This window comes from Myripristis murdjan, chromosome 17, assembly GCF_902150065.1.
Source record: "Myripristis murdjan chromosome 17, fMyrMur1.1, whole genome shotgun sequence".
Taxonomy (NCBI): Eukaryota; Metazoa; Chordata; class Actinopteri; order Holocentriformes; family Holocentridae; genus Myripristis; species Myripristis murdjan.
In genome coordinates, this window is record NC_043996.1 from 5,580,010 (window position 1) to 5,601,661 (window position 21,652).

The 21,652-nt window shown below is 42.3% G+C and overlaps 1 protein-coding gene across 1 annotated transcript in view; it reads right to left on the bottom strand.

The window, feature by feature from the left end:
* The window catches only part of LOC115375204 (netrin-G1-like), a 60,346-nt gene extending 42,154 nt beyond the window's left edge, over positions 1 to 18,192 (bottom strand). The window contains exon 1 of the mRNA XM_030074585.1: positions 17,709 to 18,192. Within this exon, the coding sequence (XP_029930445.1) occupies positions 17,709 to 17,954 (246 nt within the window). The 5' untranslated portion in view covers positions 17,955 to 18,192. The remainder of the gene's footprint in view (positions 1 to 17,708) is intronic.
* Between the last annotated feature and the right edge of the window lie 3,460 nt (positions 18,193 to 21,652).

The window sequence follows — 21,652 nt, forward strand, 5'->3', positions numbered from 1 at the left end:
CTCTGGACTGTAGGTGTTGCTGGATTAATCAGTTCATCATCCTGCTTGGCCTTACACCTCCTAACCTGCCACCTGACACCTACAGACCTGTCGCTGGGCCAAACCCCCTCTCTATGACACCCAACTTGGGATGCCCATTGTCACTCCTAGAGAACACTGGAGGAAGAGAATTTTAATGAATGACAGTATGGTGATATCAATCGCCCGGGATTTGTTGTTTGAGAAGCTGATCCAAGGCAAAAAATGATGATGATCCAGGCTGAAGCAACACTTGACAAAATCACAAGATGCCTCTCTAAGCCCATTGTAAATTCTCAACCTTGAATCATTGCAAAACGCGAGCTAGAAGATATCACAGAGGCTGATTCCTCTGTGGTGATATACTGGAGTTTGGCCAAAAAAGGATGAGATCAAGGTGGATCTGGGTCTGCTTCTTAGAAGCGGAACTCTCAAGAGTGTAGAGTGAGCACAGAGACTGGGTGTTGATCCTTTCAGTGCTTGGTATAAGCCCTGACAGAAGAGACAGCTGAGATGAGCCATGGTGAGATATTGGGAGAGTCAGAGCTTTGGCAGAAACTCAATAGAGCTTTAATGACCTGCAGTCAGGGCCAGTGGTGGCTCACAATAGAGCCAGGGTTTATATTCTACTGACCTTCAGAGCAATGAAAGACAGCAGGCCCGCACATCCAACCTGTGATAGCTCATCATATCATGCCTTAGATTTGAGAGATGTGGAAGTCAGAGACAATATATGTTCCCAGCCCAGTAACATGCATGCTTTGAGCTTCAAACACCAACTTATATGACAGCTTGGATATGTGGGGAGGATAAATCTGAATGATAAACATCTATGCTTGTAAGTGAGATGTGTGAACCAGCAGAGAAGGAAAAACCAAAAAAGCATACCAATCAGGTGACAGGATTTAAGTAAATACCACATCAGAGGCTGCAGCGGTGATGACTGTAACTTTCGATCGGCGCAGACGTCAGATCAAAACAAAAACAAAAAAAACTTCCCCCAGCGCTCATGTTTCGATTTGCCACATGCCAAGCTCTCCGCCCTTTGGAATGATGCTCGCGCCAAAGCAGTCCCTTTGAGGACTGCAGCACAGCCAGTCTGGCCTTTTGAAGTGCGCTGCTTGGCAAATCAACTGCGGCGTGATCCATGGCCGCAGACTTGATTGGGATTCACAGGGCGTCGGCAGATGAGGGGAAACGCACTCCACATTAATTAACACCTGGCCTCATTATCTGTCCCATGTGGCAGAGTCCCACTGGGGTAAATTTAACACCACTTTATTATCATGGGGGCCTGTGGTGGTGGGCTTTCTCGTGTGTGTATTTGCTTTTGTGTGTGTGCATGTGAGGCACTGGATCAAGTGATTCCATGTGTTTTGAATGTGTGTATGTGCCTGGATATATGTGTGTGGGTATTTGTGTGTGTGTGTGTGTGTGTGTGTGTGTGTGGGTGAGGGAAGATGTGTGTGGGATTAGAAACCCTGTGATGTCAGGATTCAGTCGAAAGCTTTAACATTGCTATAATGACAGGATGTTTAATTCCCTTTGCTAGATCGCTCTCTTTGCTGCGCTCTGTATTCCAAAGCAGCCATTTGAAAAAAACCCTGTCTGCATGTGTGGTACAAATTGATATCTCTCTTGTCGTGATACTTAAACAGAATATTCAACACAGACAGGGTGTTTTTTTTTTTTTTTTTTTTTAATAAATAAACACACTGACAAAGATGTCTCCTGCGAGCCTGTATAGATACAGCATGACACTAACAATGCCAGGTTTCCAGCTTTGATTCACTCATGCCTAAAATGCGCTCACTGAGACACTTTGGGTGAGCATGCCCTCCAAATCTGCAGCCCTTTAAATTACAGGGCCATTAATAATGCAGTAATGACCGGAAATAACTAAGCAAGATCCACGTGGAACTACTGCACTCTTCTAAAATTTAGAAAGTTGCTAGAGGCAAAGGATAAACTAGTTATTAAAAGAAGAAAGCCTCCACAAACTATTTACATTGATTATTCTTCCACAGAGGGACAGGATATTGATTCCAGAGTGTGACTTCACCTGTGCAGAGACAATCTAATCTGCGTCTTTGGGTTTTCATTTGTTTGCAATGAAAAATCTAAATGATAATACAGTCTTTATAGAAAAGACGGTATTCGTATATGTAAATGAACATACTCCATACTAAAGTCTACCCAGATAACAATAGAAAACATTGGAGACCCCAGGAACAGGCCTGGCCTATTGATGCCTTATAAATGGCTAAAAACTTTATTTTACATATTCTATAAAGTTTAGATGTTATGACATCTGCCTGATGTCCTGATGCCTGATGAGTTAGCGTGGAATATGTTAAGACGGGAATATTACACATTATTGATATTAGGGGTGTGAGTCTTTGGCTTCACATGGATTCAGTTGCATTCATGATTCACTAGCTGAAGAGTCAGGACCGCTCTGATCCAATACTGGTATTGGATGCCGATACTGAAGTAATTCAGTCACCGGATATCAGACTGATGTTACCGATCCACACCCCGATCCAGATTCCATAGTCTGATGTTTTTATGAATTAGAAATATATAATGATGCAATATTAAGCCAACATGCAAAATACTTTAGCATGTAATTAGTAGTTAAACAGTTATATCCAGTATCCAAGGGATGTCCAGTAATCCTCATAATTTTTTGTCATCCAGAATACTAGAAAAGCAAGAGAGCAGTTGTCATGTGTGTAAAGGCAACACTCTGAGGGGTGGACGTTATGCTGCTTTGTGCATTACTACTAATTTAATTAAGCATCTGCAAAGACATCCTGTGTCAGAAAATGAATAGAATTCACGCTAGCCAACAACCCAAAAGACAACCCCAGGCAACAGCAACTCCATGCCTCACGACTGAGGCATTCTGGTGGTGGGGTAAAGTTCAAGCAGACAATGTGAGGGCTAAAGGGGTTGACAGAGAAGTTGCTCCATTTGGTCATACTCGACGATCAATATCTGTCATGGAAAATCTACTTAGAAATCGACTTACTAGTATATATATGCATTGCTGTAGTTGTTATTCTCAAGTTTTTCCAAATCATTATTGGAGTTGCCATAGCAATTTCCACTCAACCTGTTTGTATTTGAAGCCTACTTAATCTACAGTTTAAATATATTGTTTTGTGATCCCCCTCTCTCTCTCTATACACACACACACACACACACACACACACAAACACACATATATATTTAACACTACTGTGGTTCACTACAGCCTCATATAACCACGTAATACCACCACCACCAACAACAACATTAATGATAACGATAATAACGATAAAGGTAATGCTAATGCAAATAATTAAAAACCAAAAACAAACAAACAAAAAAACAAAACAAAACAAAACAAAAAAAAAAACAGTTGCAAGTATCAAAACTGTATCAGAGCTTTAAAAAGGTGAATCAGTGCATCTCTCACTGGTTGGTATTTGTTACCCAGGATTTCAGCTGCGGATTCAATTCAGTACTTTTAGCCAAAATTTTACATCCATTGATAAATGTGCAGTAATGTAAGACTATCCTTTTTTTTTTTTTGAATGTGAAAAGAAGGCAGATGAGAATAACATTAACATTATTCTTTTTTTTTAAGAACTGCAAAAAATGCATCAACACAAAGCACATCATACTGATACAGGCTAAAGACCAATTTTATTTATTTCTTTTTGCAAATAAATTCAGCTGAACTGGCAGAAATGATAATTGATGCCTTGATAGAATCAATGAATCATTACAAGCCTGACTGGTATGTATTTCCTAAAGTATGTACCACATCATTGTATGTTTTCTGCATTGTACAACAATGAAAACCTGATGAATGAACACATTTCTGCACATGCAGTTGTGGTCAATGGAGCTAATGTGCGGAAGCTTTCTTCCGTATTGAACTGGTTCATCATTTGCCTCCAGCGCCTTTCTCAGCTTTCAGAAGTGTGTGGCTGCTCCACTTATCTAATACAATTACTGGTGAAAGCAGCTTTTTTTGTCTACATTTACTTATATGACTCAGGAATTACCAGTCATTGCAACACTGTAACTAGTCATTACATCTACTTTACCTGCCTTGATATGAAGTCTTAGGTTTTGAAATGAAAGTGTTAAAAGATGGTGCAATAATCCTCTGCTTTGTACTGATCTGAATATAACTAGACGAGGCTAAGCTGCCCTCTGCTGAGCCACCAGACTCCTGTGGGACTTGTAATTGATGTTCTGCATCTACATCGTCATTTGTCACATTCAGTGTCACATCCTGTCACATGGCCCAGAATGCCTCGTTCTGACCCACGGAGGGAACTGTCTAGAGATGGAGGTATTTTGTGGTTTCTAATAACCAACTCTGTTTCACGCAGATTAGGCCAGGTAGCAAAACAGTCTGAAAAATGAATCCATCGCGGTGCCTCCACACTGAAAATACACTAATAGATTAAAAAAAATAAATGATCATCACATAAAGTAGATTTCGACTCGCACTAGTTTCATCTAAGCAGCTTTAGAACATATTAAAGTCTGCCACTGGGGTATTCTGAGTGCACTCTCATTGAGAAGAAAATCAGAGGACACAGACTTGGTGCTTAGCCATTTTCAATGAGATGCAGGGGTCACCACTGAGAAATTGATAGAAAATGGGATGAAACAGAGAGGGAGAAAGAGGGAGAAAGACCGAGAGGGAGAATGAAAGCGTTGCATTGTTCATCAGTGTGTTAGCTCACAGTGTGTCAACTCATCCTCCATCTTTTCAATCTGCATAGTTATTAGAGGCTTTTATTAATTTGAAATGCCAAAGTGAGGAATAAAGCATTACTGAAATGTCACCCTTTCACAGAGCATGATAAAATCACACCAGCCACTTTGGGAAACGAACATTCTTCTCTCTCTCCCTCTCTCTCTCTCTCTCTCTCTCTCTCTCTCTCTCTCACTATCTAGCACAGTCTCTTTCACTCTTTTCCCAAAGATCGATACAGCCTGACAACATGATGGCTGGGTTTCCTGAGGGGAGGTGGGTTGCAACAGTTGCCCGTCATCTCACCACTATTCCTCTCTTTCATGTCTCACCCCTTCAAGTTGGTGCATGACTTGATGGAAAAAACACACACAAACAAACAAAAACCCTCCCTACAAACCCTGCCCCATGATGCAGATTGACCTTTAGAATAAGACTGTGGGCACTTGGAGCTCCCTGGGAACCCAGAGGTGACACAGCACTATGGCTTCATATAGGGCTGATATAGCCATATGATGAAAAAAGGCTGGCCACTTGAATGAGTGCATTCCATAAAAACATGTCTTTAAATATTCATTAATGACTTTCTCCACATAAATGTGTAATTCTACTTTAACCCCTTCACGTTCAGACGCTCTGCCAGTGGGCCTGGCAGATGTACTGTATTTCAGAGGCTGTGGAGAAGCTAGAGTGAAGATACTGGTATGATATGAAACCAGACAACCTAAGGAATCCACTGATGTCAAGCATGTCATGTTAGGTTTGGCAAGTGGGCAACATACTGCTCCAAAGTTAGGCTAAATTTTGCAGATGGAAAAACTAACATGCCTATTTTCAAAGGGCTCATTTGATGTCTCACCTCAAGATATCTGAAAATGGGTTGTATAGGGGTTCTCTGGTTCTGTTCGCCTGTTTTTTTTTGCATACAGTACAAATGTGTTGCAAAAGGGTGTATTTGTGCATACTGGAGCTGAAGCAGTCCTGGAGTTGCATAAATTGGGTTTGACTGGAAGGATGAGGGTCTTGTAGATTCAATGAAGCCAATTTTATTGTAATAAGCCCATTTTTTGAAATTTGACATCACTGCATAAAATTACCTATTGTGACCTCCAGTATAATCACAGCCTTGTGAAACTTTACAACCAAAAGCTAAAGAGTGAGGGCATTCAGAGGATGTCTGGGTTTCCAGGCATATCGACAATACAGGGGAGTTTCTGACCAATTTCCAGAGCCAATTTCTCTCCATCCAATCACCATAATGTAATTCTGACATTTCTTAAGTTTCTGATGAAAGCATGAATTATTCTATGGTGTTTCTCAGGGTCTTGGTGTCTCAGTGTGGTATTTTGGAGATAATTTTTATTAATTGGAGTAGTCTAAAGATGGTCAAAATTTTCACCATATCTGTGTGACAAATGGTATCAACCCAAGGACTGAGCATGAGAATGGCAACCATATGCTCCCACAGTAATATAACCCTTTTACACTATTAAAAAAGGGGTTAACTGCTTGCTTTTTTATTTGATTACAGTTACTGTTGCGCATTGGTATCACTCCCAAGAGAAGTTTGAAAAAACTGTCTTGCTCTTTTTTTCAGTGTAAAGAAACACAGCACAAAGAATGATCTGGCAACTAGTAACTATTAGTTTGAGAAATGCTACAGTTTTTTTTGGTTATGATATCGTAATTTGGCTCTGTTGTATAAAATTCAAGTAAGGACTGTCTTCAGCTATAGAGCGGGAGAGACTTGTGACTAAATTTGTGAACGGGGGCTTTTAACTGTCACTGTAACAGAGCTGTGTTCCCACTGACACAGGCCTTTGAGGTTGAAGCTTTCAAACTGTTCTTCTCCCATGAGAGCAACACTTGATTGCTTGACACCCACCCACCCCCCCAAGCCGAGTCTGGACAAAATTATGGACAGCAGCTAGAGGGATGGGAAGTCCCTTGCACGCACATGCATTTCCCTGCTGAAAAAATCCTTTGGCAGAAGGATTGGCCAAGTTGAATTTTTTTTTTTTTTTTTGGGCAGCAACATGGAGCTAGCCCGCCAAACAGCTTTTGAGTAATTCAATTACTGTATCTTTTACAACATTCCTGTTCAGCTTGTCCAATGTGAATGGATGCTGAATGGGTCTACAGGCACTGAGGGCTTCGAGACCGAAGGAATGCAGTGCAATTATGATGGAATTCCTTGAATTTTCTCAATTACAGGTTCGACATTGCAGTTCTCCTCCCTGCTCTTTATTTTGTTGTTAGAAAAAAGATGAGAAAAACACTGGAGAAATGGAAGCACAAGAACAAGAGGAAAGCTCTTGGGGGGGGGGGGGGGGGGGGGGGGGTTCAGTCCCGGGCCAGTAGAAGCCCAGAGTCTTGGGATGGTAACCACTGCGCCATCACTTGGAGCACAGAGTGTTATTCAAGGCTGGTTTAACAAAACTCTGAATCACTGATGCTCTCTAAGAACTACTGTCTCATCGGGATTGACAGCCACCACACATGAGCTGGCATAACAAATTGTTTTCCTGTGTGTTGAGGTGTAAGACAAACACAGTGAGTCACCAATGAAACATTCATGCTTGTATTATGTCATTGCAAGGCGAGTAGCGAAAATGTGTTGGCATGTGAGCGCGCAGCAATGTGTTCAGTGTAGCTGGGCTGCAGAATGGAAGCTGAATCATATAATGAGGTAAGAGAGTTTCCTTTGAGTCATAGCAAATACCATCTCATCTGCTGCACTTTGGCTCTTCTGGTGCAGTCTGGTGAATACCAATGAGATCCATCTTCATCGCCCAGCCGTATAAATCCCAACGGAGAGAACCAAGAGGCTCCTTTAAAAGTATTTTGATATACGATTTGAAATGATGTGAAATGCTGAATGAGTTTATAGGTAGAGAGGCAGTCAATTCACGTCCAGGTTGCTCATTTCAAATGTAAACTTAAAGCAACACAAGGCAGGATTTGTATGAAAAATGCACCCAGTGTATCTGCCTAAATCACATAGAATGGCTCCAACAGACAGGAGTGTCCCATCCCCACTAAAGTAGATGCCATAGATTTGCCCTATTTGCCCAGTTGAAATCCCTCGCTCACAGGAAGTGACAAATTGAAACTTACAGCCAGAAAGTATCCGCTCTGCCCAGCAAACGAGCACCGAAAGAATGCTGCGGCAATATTAGCCTTTAAAATAATAGGAGCTCTTCAGCATCCAGAAAACTATCTTAAACTAATTCATGTTGATTTAATGGCCAGTTCCAGTAAACAACATTGTTATTTTGGCAATAAAGCCTGCATAAGAGCAGCACGCTGGCTCAATGATTAGCACTATCACTTCACAGTAAGCATGCCTTATGTTCAACTCTTGGCCCTCTACTTTTCTGAGAGGCATTCATGTTCAAGTGCAGATTTTGCATGTGTTTGCATGTGTGTGTATTTGCCCTATGATGGACTGGTAACCTGCATGCTGGGATAGGCTCTAGCACCCTTCAAGCCTGATTAGGAATAATTGCATATAGAAAACGGATAGATGATTGCATATACATACAGATACACACAGAGCCCAGACTACACAGTCCTCTTTCAATAGATGTCAAAACGTATCAAAATCTGAGTCCTTGCTTCATTGGGTTTGACAGATAATTGACTCTGTGCACAAGACGAGTGACGCACATCCGATTTCGCCAGATAGCGGCACTTCAGTTTCCGGTCTGTGTAATGGCTAAGCCTAACGCTTACATATTCTCCCGGTGCCTCACGGATTTGCCCAGACTAACGATAAACTATGTCCACCGAAACGTTGCTGCCACTTCCCCTGCCCCCCCAAAAAAGCACAACATCGAAGGTATGTAATTTAGAGAACGTTAACGGTCGTTAGCTAGCTTTAGCTAACTAACGTAGATGGTTAGCACCAGGCGAATCACACCGTAACGTTTGTTGTGTAAAATGAATCTCGTTTTTGTATCCAGTGGCAAGTTAACTGACTATACCTGAGGCCTGTATCATGAAGCAAGCTCAGTTTTCCCTGGATTTCTCAGACCTATCCGGCTACACTAACAGAGATCATGGTGATCAGGAATAACCGGTACCATGACACTGGTTATCAACTCGCTCACTCAATCCAGGTTTGTCTCATCAACAGCCGTGAACGTGCATGTATAAGGGAGGGTTCCGAGGCAGCTGACTGGAATAGTATGAGGAGGAAAAACAAAATTTACACACTAAATCGAACACCGTGGCTGCCACGAAGAGAAGGCAGCCACGGCATAAATGCGCAAACTACACATCAGTGGCTCAAGTAGCCCACATCTGACGCTGACACCTATGAACTCACTGCACTGCACAGACGTGTTGCGTGTCTGCTTTACAAACTATAATAAAATAAAGCGGACGCCAAAATCCAATCATGTCAGTACATCAACCCTAGCAGGCTAGCTTTCAGAACAGGTTTAGGATAGGCATCCTGTCCCGATGAGAGGTGAACCAGCTTTGTGATACAGAAAATCTGGAGTTGAGCCTGAAGTTATCTCGCTAACGCCTTAATCCCGCTTCATGATACAGGCCTCAGGTATAGTCAGCTAACTTGCCACTGGATACAAAAACGAGATTCATTTTACACAACAAACGTTACGGTGTGATTCGCCTGGTGCTAACCATCTACGTTAGTTAGCTAAAGCTAGCTAACGACCGTTAGCTAACGTTCTCTAAAATACATACCTTCGATGTTGTGCAAATAGCTGAAGATGTATAACTTAAAACCCTTTTCTCGTTTGCTTTTGGGGGCAGGGGAAGTGGCAGCAACGTTTCGATGGACATAGTTTATCGTTAGTCTGGGCAAATCCGTGAGGCACCGGGAGAATATGTAAGCGTTAGGCTTAGCCATTACACAGACCGGAAACTGAAGTGCCGCTATCTGGCGAAACCGGATGTGCGTCACTCGTCTTGTGCACAGAGTCAATTACAAATGAATAGTTTTAAGATGTAGCATCCCTACTGCAGTACAATTAAAGGGGGAAATAATAATATCAAAAATTTCAAAATGGGTGCACTATCCCGTTAATCTTTGTTTTCCATTATTTCTTTATAGATTAAGTACTGACCTTATGCGCTCCACCCATGTCTTTGTATTTCTGGTTGCTGGGCTTCATAGCAAAAATACTAGTAAGCAGATGAATCCTAAACCAATTAAATAATGAAGACATGGACAAAACTGTGTTCTGAGTAATAAAATTAGTGGCCTATAATGCTGCCATGAGAATACTACTTAAGAGACCTACATGGGTTAGTGCAAGTGAAATGTTTGTGGCTGCAGGAGTCAATAGTTTCCAAGCTGTTTTAAGAAATCTCTTGTATGAATATATTTGCTAGCTTAATGACTCTGAAAATGATTTCATCTTGGTCTTACCCATAGAAATTAAACGAGTGCCTTTGTGGGCCTTTGTTTCACAGCAAATCAGAGTATTTTCTGGGTGGTTCACCTTGCCATGGCAACAGCTGCACACCTTCAGTCGATGTCACCGCATTGGTAGAAGAGTTTGTCTCTACTTTATTAAAACTTCCATCGTGACAAAACAAGCACCTGGCTGTTCGCTGGATCTCTCTGTCATGGTGAGCGCAGCTTGGAGCAACAACGAAGGGGGGCGTTAAAGCTAACGCAGGAAATTAATTAAAATCATCAGCGTGTTGCTTAAGTTATTTAAAAATTATTGGAAGCTAATTCATTTCCTACCTCAGGCTATTGTTAATATTAGTTGATTGGATGTGAACTAATTTAATCCTAATCATTTGCGTTGCTGTAAACAAAGTTACTGGAGCCACCAACCACCAAACCTACCAAGTAAGACTTAACTCCTCCCAAAAAACAATATTTAAAAAAATTAAGAGCCATAAAGTTATTTTCACAATTCTTTGATTCATTTTCTTGTGTGTCCATTCACCATGCATGCAGGTCTCCTGACTTTTATCAAACATAAGGTTTATTACTGCAGGCTGTCAATCCAAGCTGTGAAGATATTGTTGTCTCTTTGAAAGACATAAGTATATATCTCTTCTTTTTTAAACCATGATCTTTTGTAGCGCTTTGTATGTAGTTTACTCTATGTGGACTATGTGGACTACTATATCTGGACTCTGAGTCTGAAATAAAGTTTGAAATGAACTGAACTGAATTTATTCATACAGATCGGATGGAGGGCTCACCCTTGCTAGACATTACACCGGAAGTGGAAAAACAAAAGCAGCAAGAGTATATGCTGCCAAGATACATTCCATGGAGGCGGGCATTTATAAGGCAATGGATTTCCAGATTTTAAATTGAAAAGGAAATCTATTCCTCAACTGAATGTGACTTTGCTCCGACCATGTTCAAAAGAATAATACATGCCTCACTGTCACTCCACTCCAGCAAGCCATGGCAGGTAAACCTAAATGAGTTATGCCATTACTGTATATCATGCCATGATATGAAATCAAAGCACATCAAGGCTTTACAGTCAGTCATGCCAAGAAGCTTACCTCTATTCCATGTTAGTGAATGCACCAGAGCATAAAATACAGTTTTTCACAGAATGTGTGCTGTTTCCAACTTTGCTGTTTTCAAGATTTTTGTGCAGGTGAGACATTACTTTAACTATACTGCCATCGTGTTAAAGTAATTTGACTTTACCAGCAACAATAGGACGACTGTAATTTTCGTATGAGATTATATTGTAATGTTCAGAAACACTAGGTGTGCAATAAATCTACGTGAAACTGTTCCAAACTGGCTTTCCAAGTATTATGCCTGCTTTCAAAAGTAATTTTGAGGATGAAGCACTTCTGCACATAACGGGATGGGATTGTATGGCATCCATTATAGACAACAAACAAGCATTCAAATGTTAAGCTGTCCAGAAAGACTCTGTCTAGTCTAACCACAAGGCCCATCACTTTCTTTTATATCTCCATGCATAATTCATCTGTCTTTGTATTTACAACCCTCTAAGAATTAACCTGTCACGGATCCCAGGGAATAATGCCAGCATATCTCTATCTGTCAAGTGCTCACCTCATATGGAGCATCCAACCTCCACATGTTCAAACAAGGCTTGGATATTATGCATCATCAGTTGACAGAAAACAAGGGACAGGGAAATTAAAAAGCGAGGAGACAAAAGAGGTGGCAGCCGAGTGAGAGAATAAATGATGACTCCCCCCCTCTCCTGGAGTCAGGGGACATGTTGCGTGTCATCTTGGTGTCTTGGTGCGCAGTGGTGCGGTGATGATGTGCTGGGCAGGGCCAGTTCAGAACAAAGTCAAGGGCACCGGGGTGAGGGGGGAAGCTAAATGCTCCAACTGCTCCCTGTCTCCAAACAAAGGTATGGGTGACTGGATTTCTCCCAAGAAGGAAGGGCATAGGGATCAAAGGTGGGCAATCGCAGTTTCCCACTATGACTTCCCAACTGTCTGGTTACTTCAGCATTTACAACTAACTTGCGGGACACAGTTGCATCGATGCTCAAGCAGGTTTTGCCACCTGCATAGGCACAGATGTGAGACTGCCTCTTCAACTCTGCCGGTGCCACTGGTGGGTTCATTATTAATGCGCTGCCGAGCTTTGTTCAAACCTGCAGAACTTAATTTTGAATTCTCATGGAGATCCAACCAAGATTTCCAACGACACCAAATACGCCCTGCTGAATTCCAGGGAAACGTGTATAAAATGACACAAGACATCTAGATATTTTCCATTTGATGTAATGCTGCAGCCATAAACCAATGATGTCTTTGATTTGAATATTTCATTCAGTATAAGCGCGATGTAGCTCCAGTGAGGCATGACAACCAGCAGGTACACAATATGTATGTGACATTGTTGAACAATATAGCATTTTTGTTTGCTTGTTTTTTTTTACTTAAGATACAATGTAAGGTACAATAAAAGCATTAAAGAGGCGTTTAAGGGGTTAACAAGATGGATGGTCATTGTCATTTTCTGTTCTAATCAAGTCAACTCAGTCCATGCAGAAAGAAAGTCAATTACATGGCTGATGCACAGTGACACAGTGGTACCACTATACAATATGACTACCCTGATAAAGAGTTTATGAATGGTTTATAATTAGGTTGTTGGTTCAGTTGAAAACAGTTTTTAAATTATAATGTACAGTTATAAACAAATTATAACAGTTTTCATACATCGATGCAGGCTCACTATTTGGCAAGAACAAGTTTGCACTGCAGCTATTCTGTTAAACATCAGATCTCAGCTTACTTTACTTGATCTAACCAAATAGTGAGCCTGCATCGATGTGTGAAAACTTGTTTATGATTGCTTATTAATGATTTATAAAGTGTTTACAACCTAATTACAATCAAACTAAAAACCATTCATAAACCTTTTATAAGGGTAGTTTTATTGTAAAGTTGTACCGACACTATGTAATAGTGAATTTCACTGTCCATAGTCTATGATGTAACTTCCTATGAGCATATAAGACACTGATGCAAAGTTCACAATGACTCCCATCATTTCCAGCCAAGATAAGTCTGTTGCAATGACTGTCAATAGTGTGGCAGTCTCCAAGCGGCTTAGTGGGAGCTCTCCTCTCGTCTTCCCTTCCTAAGCCTCCATGGGGGCCATGTGGTGAACTGGCAGCCACGACTCCTTTCATCCACACTGAGAGAACAGAATAAAGTTCAGAGGAATTACAATAATCTACCAAGTTAAACTCAGAGTAGCTGGAATAAGCACCATTACCGCGTCACTCTCAAATGTTTATAGAACTGCCAGTGCGACTTGGCTGACTCTGCGTGGTTAAAGATACTGTAGAGCATTTAGGCGGCCTGTGCCACCTAACTCAAGCTCCTCACATTCCTTCAGACGGAAACGGGGTAGATAGGCCCAGAGACGAACAAGAAACCTAGAAACGAGAAACAAGTTAACCTAGAAACAAAACAAGGTTTGAGACGGCGAACAACTGAAGACACACCACGGTGCTGTTTCCTAGCAAGCTAATTAATCAGTCGTTGCTCTGTGCTGCTAAAAGTAGAAGATTGATTGATGAGTTTATGTCATGATATTATTGGTTTGTATCCTAAGTAATCACGCATTATATTTTGTTTTACAGGAAGAAATGATTGTATTTTCATATAAGAATACAAATATAGATTCTTTGTGTTTTCTTTTGGCATATATTGTTAAATAGATGCACAACATGACCGAAGATGTGATATAAAAGGGTTAAAAAGGCATTTTTCGTTTCATCTCAACTTCAAGTACCAAAGTCTCTTTGATGGTAGATGTTGAGGGAGGGGGGAGTGTCATCCTCGGAGTGTCTTCCTTATTTCTTCCTCCAAGATTTCCCCAGCTGGGATTCAAACCAGCAACCCCTGGGCTGCGAATTTGTTTCTCTAATCAGTATCCACATGGCACTGTCATTGAAAGTGTTTGGCAGACTAGACTATGTAGTAAACTATTTAATTTACCCGGCATGTTCAGATAGTTTAGTTTATATTGTTGAAGCAGACATCCACTAAATGTTTGTTTATGCGCCATGGCAATGCTCATGCCTATCAATCCACAGCTACAAATAATTTAACTCTGCAAGGGAAATGAATTGCATGAGAAGAAAACCTCCTCTCTCGCAAAAGTCTATGGAATGGCCTGCCATTATCACGAATTGCCTTAAAATGCACCAAAGGGAAAACCGATTCAGACTCTAAAGAGGGAGAGGAGCAGAGTAATTAAAAACACACTCGTGTCTGCTAACCATATTGAAAATGATTATGAGAGGTTTTAGATACAGATGTCTTTTAGCACACAGACTTATGCATTAACAGCCATTATTCATTAGGCTCATGTGGTGCAATAGTGTAATAACTGCCCGTGCACCATTCATATGTTTCTAATTGGATCATTTGTATTAATCGCTATGAAAAATGCTGAATATTAAAAATCTCTTCTGTTCCATTAATTACAACGGGAAGCGTGACTAAAAATATTATGCAAATCTGGGGCAGTGACTGAAAGAAACAAAGTATCAATAAATCTACCCCTGAAGACTATTCTCCTGACTGCTATATATTTCGGTTGTGCAACTCTGCAGCCTGATGAAAAAACAATGTGGAATGAGACCTGTTTTTAACTTGCACACACTCTGTTCTATGGTACGAAAAAAAAAAAAACAGACCTTAAATCCGTGTTGAATGATAGTGAGTGACAGTGCTGTGGTGCACCACAGGAGGAAAGGCTTAATACCAACACACTTCGAAGAACCCCTGAAGCTCTGCAGCTAAAAATAAAAAAAGGGCTAACTCCCTGATGCAGAACACCTGTCCTAGACACTGTTTACCACAGGCTCATTCTTTTGCTTGTCCCAACCATTCAAGGCAAAGCACTTCTGAACTCGATACGACACGCAAAAGTCTAGCAATGCCATTTTGTCCTAAAAAAAAACAAAAAAACAAAAAAACACTTTAACAACTAAATCCCTGAAATATTGCGCTGTAAAATATCTTCTTCCTTGAATGACTAATGCTCTTGCAATGAATCAAGTCATTGTCATGAACTATATAGAGCTATAGACAAAAAATACAACAACAATTAGACGGAGATGGGAATCATCAGCATAAAGCCGATGAGAAACAGCCATCGAGGATTCTTTGGCCATCCGTTATGAGGCAAACCAACTCCAGGAGAGACAGATTAGTCTGGGCTCACAACTGCAGGGAACTTAGTGATTGGCTGCAAGAGCTCATTTGCATGCTCCTCTCATCTAACTCTCAGGAAGCACCAGTGGAAAAGGTCACCGGTGTCAGTCTGCCTGTGTGCCGGCTGAGAATGTAAACAGACGAAACAGACAACAGTCCTTTAAGCGAGTGCAGGGAGAGCCTGTGTTCTTGATCGTCTAGACAATGATGAGTGCAAATTCATGTCAGATGTGATGAAAGGCAGGCTCGGGGTCGGATCCGAGGGCATCTGAAAACCCACGTGACAGAGGCTTTAAGCCCAAGCGCCATACGGGGCACCGAGTGCATACATTTTTATTGGGAACGACCCCAGAGGGAATCAGTCCCTTAACCTTGGTACTGTGAGTGCCATGCTCTCCCCATGGGCTAAACAGGACCACATACGGTACATCCTGTCATGAATGGCTGGTATTAATTATACCTCCTCGATTTGCAGCGACTGCACCAAAGTCAAAAGGACAAATTTGCGCACATTTATTGTATTTGGTGACTTTAATTCTGATTACAGTTACATGACCATTACATGAAAAGATTTAAGTGTCTCTACTTTCTTTTCTGTTTTACATTTAATTCAATTTTATTCAATTCAATTCAGTTCAAGTAACTTTTCAGGTACTAAGAGGAACAGCCCTGTCTTTAGTTTGATGAAATGCATTTTTGATGTGCATTGCTCCATAAGATTTGAAAGGATATTAATAGCCCCATTAGAAGTTGGAGAATTCTCTCAACCCATAGAGAACAATGTCGTTCTTTAACTCTGATGAAAACATGAACATCAACAAAATTGGATACAAGGATTTCACCTGACGGCGGCAGGGTTTGCTTGAATGAGCTGCCCCCAAATGTTACATCAATGAGTGGAAGGCAGAATGAGGCGTTTTGTGTGGTTCCTTTGAAGTGCTGGAACACAGTGATAAGCTGCGTGATAAGAAACCTGGCCACTGTAACTTCAGCACACAGGACTTCAAGGTTTATGTAAAAATGGTCAAATTGAGTTGTTCCAGCAGCAAAATTGTAATAGCAAATGGGGATTTTAAACATGATGCAACCTACAATATCAAAGTGTCAAGAACACAAGTAAAAATGCATGAATGAAAAGCATGAAAAATACTGAATACATTATAAGCCCATGAACCAGTACCAGTAGAACATACTGTGACTAAGAAAATTTATAAAATGTGTAGAAAATACACTGAAAAAGGAACACGTTAAGATTGAAATAAGTGAGAATTGTGAAACAAAATCATGCTATATCTAGGATATTTAGTTATATTTGCAAATAACCACAGATATGGCTTTGGAAGAGTCACGTGACCACCAACAGTGACCGCACTGAAACCAAACACCACTCCACCAGCCACTTTGACTCTCTGTGTGTCTCTATTTTGCTGTTTATAGCCCTCTATTATGTTCTGGGTGCATATTCAGGATAATCTACTGTTCTAATGAACGTTTTACAGTTTGTTTTGATATAGCGCCATACAGAACGCCACGCACCACTGGAGAAGCGGGCTCCTTTTTCATCCTACAGTGGCATTAAATGTCTCAATGCCATCTGGAGCCGGGAGAATAAAAAACTCTCCTTTTAAAGATGCCCATTTTAATTGGTAAATATTTACTCGCAGGAGCTCTCGGTGGGCACGCACACGACTTCTAATGAAGCACTTTAAAGCCTATGGGTTCTCGCTGCTTCCTTTGAGTGCGCTTCCAAACAAATCCAACCTGCGGTCCAACCGTCGATAATAGTTGATAAGGGGCAATGAAACATGGCGCTGAACACCACGCTGAGCATGCAGTGCATAAAGGACGACTCCAGTACAATTACCGTGTCACTGTAATGATGATCTTTCCTCTGTGTCTGCTGCGGGAGTGAGCTTTTGTGGCTGTGCGCCGGTATGTGCTGTGTAAATCAATGTATGCCTGTACTTGCCTATAACAGTCTATTTATCTGCCTGCACCTCCAAGCTGCATGTGTCTAAGCTTGTGCGCGTGAACATGGCCGTACGCAGAGTGTGTGTAGTCCCAATACCTGCACACCGGGCCTGTGTGTGTGTGTGTGTGTGTGTGTGTGTGTCCATTAATCTCTGCAGCAGCAGCACGTTGCCTTGCACGCACCACATTCTATCCCTGACCCAGTATGTTGTGCAATCCTGCCTACAGCCTCATTCGTCTCCATCAGGGGACAGTCGAGGTTGCGACTCACCAAAGCGCAGTACGTTTCTGGCGGATCTCCACATGTGATGTTTGGGGGGTCGAGGGCCACTCGCAGGTACTTTGTCATATCGGTAGCTTCCGGCTGGCAGGCCATGTAGTCCCACGCCAGGCCCTCCTCTGTGTAGATCTGGGACTTACAAACGTCATAGTGTCCCCAAGCTGCTGGGTAATGTTGCATGGCATATGCCACGCTGGTATACGCAGCTTGCAGAGTGAACAACACGGGCCAAAGCATTGCTGCTCTTCTGTTTTAATGTGTCTGCTATGTATAATTTTTTTTTGTCTTTTTGCAGCTGCTGCTCAGTTACAAAAATGTCAATATAGATATGATTGGTCTACATTCACCAAAGCTTCAGAGGGTGCAGTGGAGCATTTGGGAACTGTGGCAGCATTTTGCTAGTTTCTGTGTTGTCGGTGGCCCGAGGCTACTGTGCGCACCCTCATTCAGTTCTTTTTTTGCGTGACTGAGGTTCAGCTTCCACGGCTGCCACTTCTGCCTGGCTGGTGAGGTGTGTCAACAAGTGAGCTTCTTCGAAAGAGTTGGGTTGTTGATGAAAAGGTCATCAAACGGTCAAATGTGATATGAAGGCAGAGCGGGAGTGACACCTACTCCTCTTAAGTCAGTGGTTGAGGGATGTCTTAGCTTGATCTTCTGTCAATCATGCTTTTCACCATGGGCAGCATCCTAAAGGAGAGAGGGAAAAGATAGTTTTGGTGAGTGCGAGCGCCACAGATCAGACACACGTACACACATGCACACACAAACATAAGGGAAGTTACTTTTTAGTCTTATTCCATATTATGTGCCCTTCGATAATAACCTTGCCAAAAGATACTGTATGCAATTCAAATTTTGCTTGTTCTGCAAACCTAATTAGGGCCCGAGCACTGGAACAGTGCGAAGCCCTATTGTTTTTGCTTCGTTTTTAGGCCCTCGCCCTCCAACGGAGAGAGGGACTATTGTTTTTGTACCGTTTCTTTTTCTTATTATTGTTACGTGTCGTTCGGCCTTAATTTGACCCCCTAAACATGCTCAAAAACTCACCAAATTTGGCACGCACCCCAGGTCCGGTGAAAAATTCGAGAAAATGGCAACTCGGACCCCCGAAGTGCAAAAATGGGCTCTCTAGCGCCACCTAGGCACACTAAATCGGCCGCTGCGGCCCACAGGAACATGATAGAAAGACCAAACCAACGCCGAAACGTAGGTCTCATCAAGGCCGAGATTTCACGCGCTCGCCCCCCCGACCTAAAACCAACAGGAAGTCCGCAATTTGCCTTTCAAAGTAAAAGTCAGGCCCCGAAATTGCGCATTGAACAAAATTTATCTCCTCCTAGGCCGTAAATCGTGGCGGCTCAAAAAGCTAATAGATGAAAGAGGATACAGTGCTGAACAAAAGTTGCTAAAGGTTTATTATTCATTCGAACCGTTTGGGATTTATAAGCCCTCGAAGTCGGCAACGCCGACTTCGAGGGCGTCGTTTTTCCCATGGAGTTTGGCATGAAAAGGCGCACACTTGGAGCTAATTAGGCCCGTGGCGTCTAAAGTAAACGTCGCACGGCTTCGAAAATTATGCCACACGAAAGAGGACGAAAATTCCTACAAAAATATGAAATTAATTTTTAAATTGGAACAAGTTTGTGGCCGCTGTGAGGACTTTTCGAACATTTTGGACCCTGGCGTCCTCTCCTCTGCACTCTGCCCGGTCATGTGACTCACTCTAGGTAACGGACAGTTCCGCAATACACACCCATTATAAACCGTCAGCAGGAGCAGAGAAAACAGTCAAACTTAAACTGCCATAATTCAAAAACGGTAAAAGATAGCAAAATGGTGTTAATACAAGAATTATAGAGCCGAGTCTTGTGACTCGTTTAAACTTCGAATTGCGTCTTTAACTGAAACGATGTCCGAGCGGCGTTACCTCAAACGGGTGTGGGTTTTTATCGATTTCTCCATTGGATTGAATGTACATTTCTCTGTCTGCCTGCACTTTGGTCTGATCATGACACAGCTGCCAGTACTCATGTATTAGGGCAGTACTCATGTCACTCACACACTAGGACATCCTGGGCCTTTCAAAATAAAAGCCCAAAACTCTTTCCAACTGAAAGCACAGAAAAATACCCTTACAAATGGGAAAAATGGATAAATTGTCTGCACTTCAGTGACATCGTGGCGGACCGGCACCGGTGCGAGGGCCGACCAACGCTGCTTGCAGCTTTAATTTATTATTATTCTTACGTGTCATTCGGCCTTAATTTGACCCCCTAAACATGCTCCAAAACTCACCAAATTCGGCACGCAGGCCAGGTCTGGCGAAAAATTTGATAAAATGGACAAACGGACCCCCTAAGTGCAAAAATGGGCTCGGTAGCGCCACCTAGGCACACAAAGGCAGCCGCTGCGGCCCACAGGAATGTGATAGAAACACCAAACCAGCGCCGAAATGTAGGTCTCATCAAGCCCTACAATTCACGCACTGACACCCCCCCTCTAAAACCAACAGGAAGTCTGCAATTTGCGTTGGAATGTTCACGTTCTCGCCCAAAGTTCCGCGTTGAACAAAATCTATCTCCTCCCAGGCCGTAAATGTCAGTGGCTTGAAAACTTAACAGATGACAGAGGACACAGTGCTGAACAAAAGTTGCTAAAAACTCCGTCATTACTCGATTCGTTTGGATTTTATAAGCCCTTAAAGTCGGAGTGGCCAGAGCCAAAACCTCATTTTTTCCCATGGAGTTTGGTGTGCAGAGGCTGACACTTGGCACTAATTAGGCCCCTGCAGTCTAAAGTAAAAGTCTGACGGCTTTGAAAACTATGCAGATGGAAAGAGGACAAAAATTCCTACAAAAATATGTAGTTTTGTTGTGGATTGGACCAAGTTTGTGGGAGCTGTGAAGAGTTTTCAAACATTTTGACTCTGGTGTGCTCTGCTCTGCACTCTGCCTGGACATGTGACTCACTCTAGCTGCCTCAGGAATGCGCAATACACACCCATTGTAAGAGCTCAGAGGGAGCAGAAAACACTCTCAAACTAAAACTGCCATAACTCCAAAACGGTAAAAGATAGCAAAATCATGTAAATGGGAGATTTATAGATCCGAGTCTCGTGACTCGTTTAAACTTTGAATCAAGTCTGTCACTTAAACAGTGACCGAGCTGTGACGCCTCAAAAAGGGGTGGGTTTTCTGGATTTCTCCATTAGATTGAATGAGGATTTCTCTGTCTGCCTGCATTTTGGTGTGATCATGCCACAGCTGCCAGTACTCAAGTCAGTCACACACTAGGACATGCTAAGGGCGCCATCTGCTGGAGGGGCGCTGCTAGTGGCCAGAGGGGCACCAGCAGCGAATGTCCTACCAGTGGGTTTTTGTTGGCGTCGTGTGTGTGTGTGTGTGTGTGTGTGTGTGTGTGTGTGTGTGTGTGTGTGTGTGCACGTGCGTATGTGTGTGTGTGTGTGTGTGTGTGTGTGTGCGCACGTGTGTGTGTGTGTGCACGTGCGTATGTGTGTGTGTGTTTGTGTGAGTGAGTGAGTGTGTGTGCCTGCATTTTGGTGTGATCATGCAGCAGCTGCCAGTAGTCCTGTAGGTCACACACTAGGACTTCCGCGGCCTTTCAAAATAAAAGCCCAAAACTCTTTCAAAATAAAAGCATCGAAAAATACCCTTAAAACTGGCACAAACGGACGAATTGTCTGCACTTTGACACGCGCGCCGTCCCCGACGTGCACGGGGGGGCGAGGGCCCGTCCAACGCTGCTTGTCTCCATTTGATTTTCATACAAAAAGCCCTATTTCCATGTGTCAAGTCACTTCATTTAAGTCACTGCTTTTTCAGACCGTCGCCTCTTTATAGCGGAATCTCGAGCTGTGTTTGTACATCGTCTTTTCACGAGTGCCTTCCAAGGCGTTTGGGAAATATTAAAGTAAA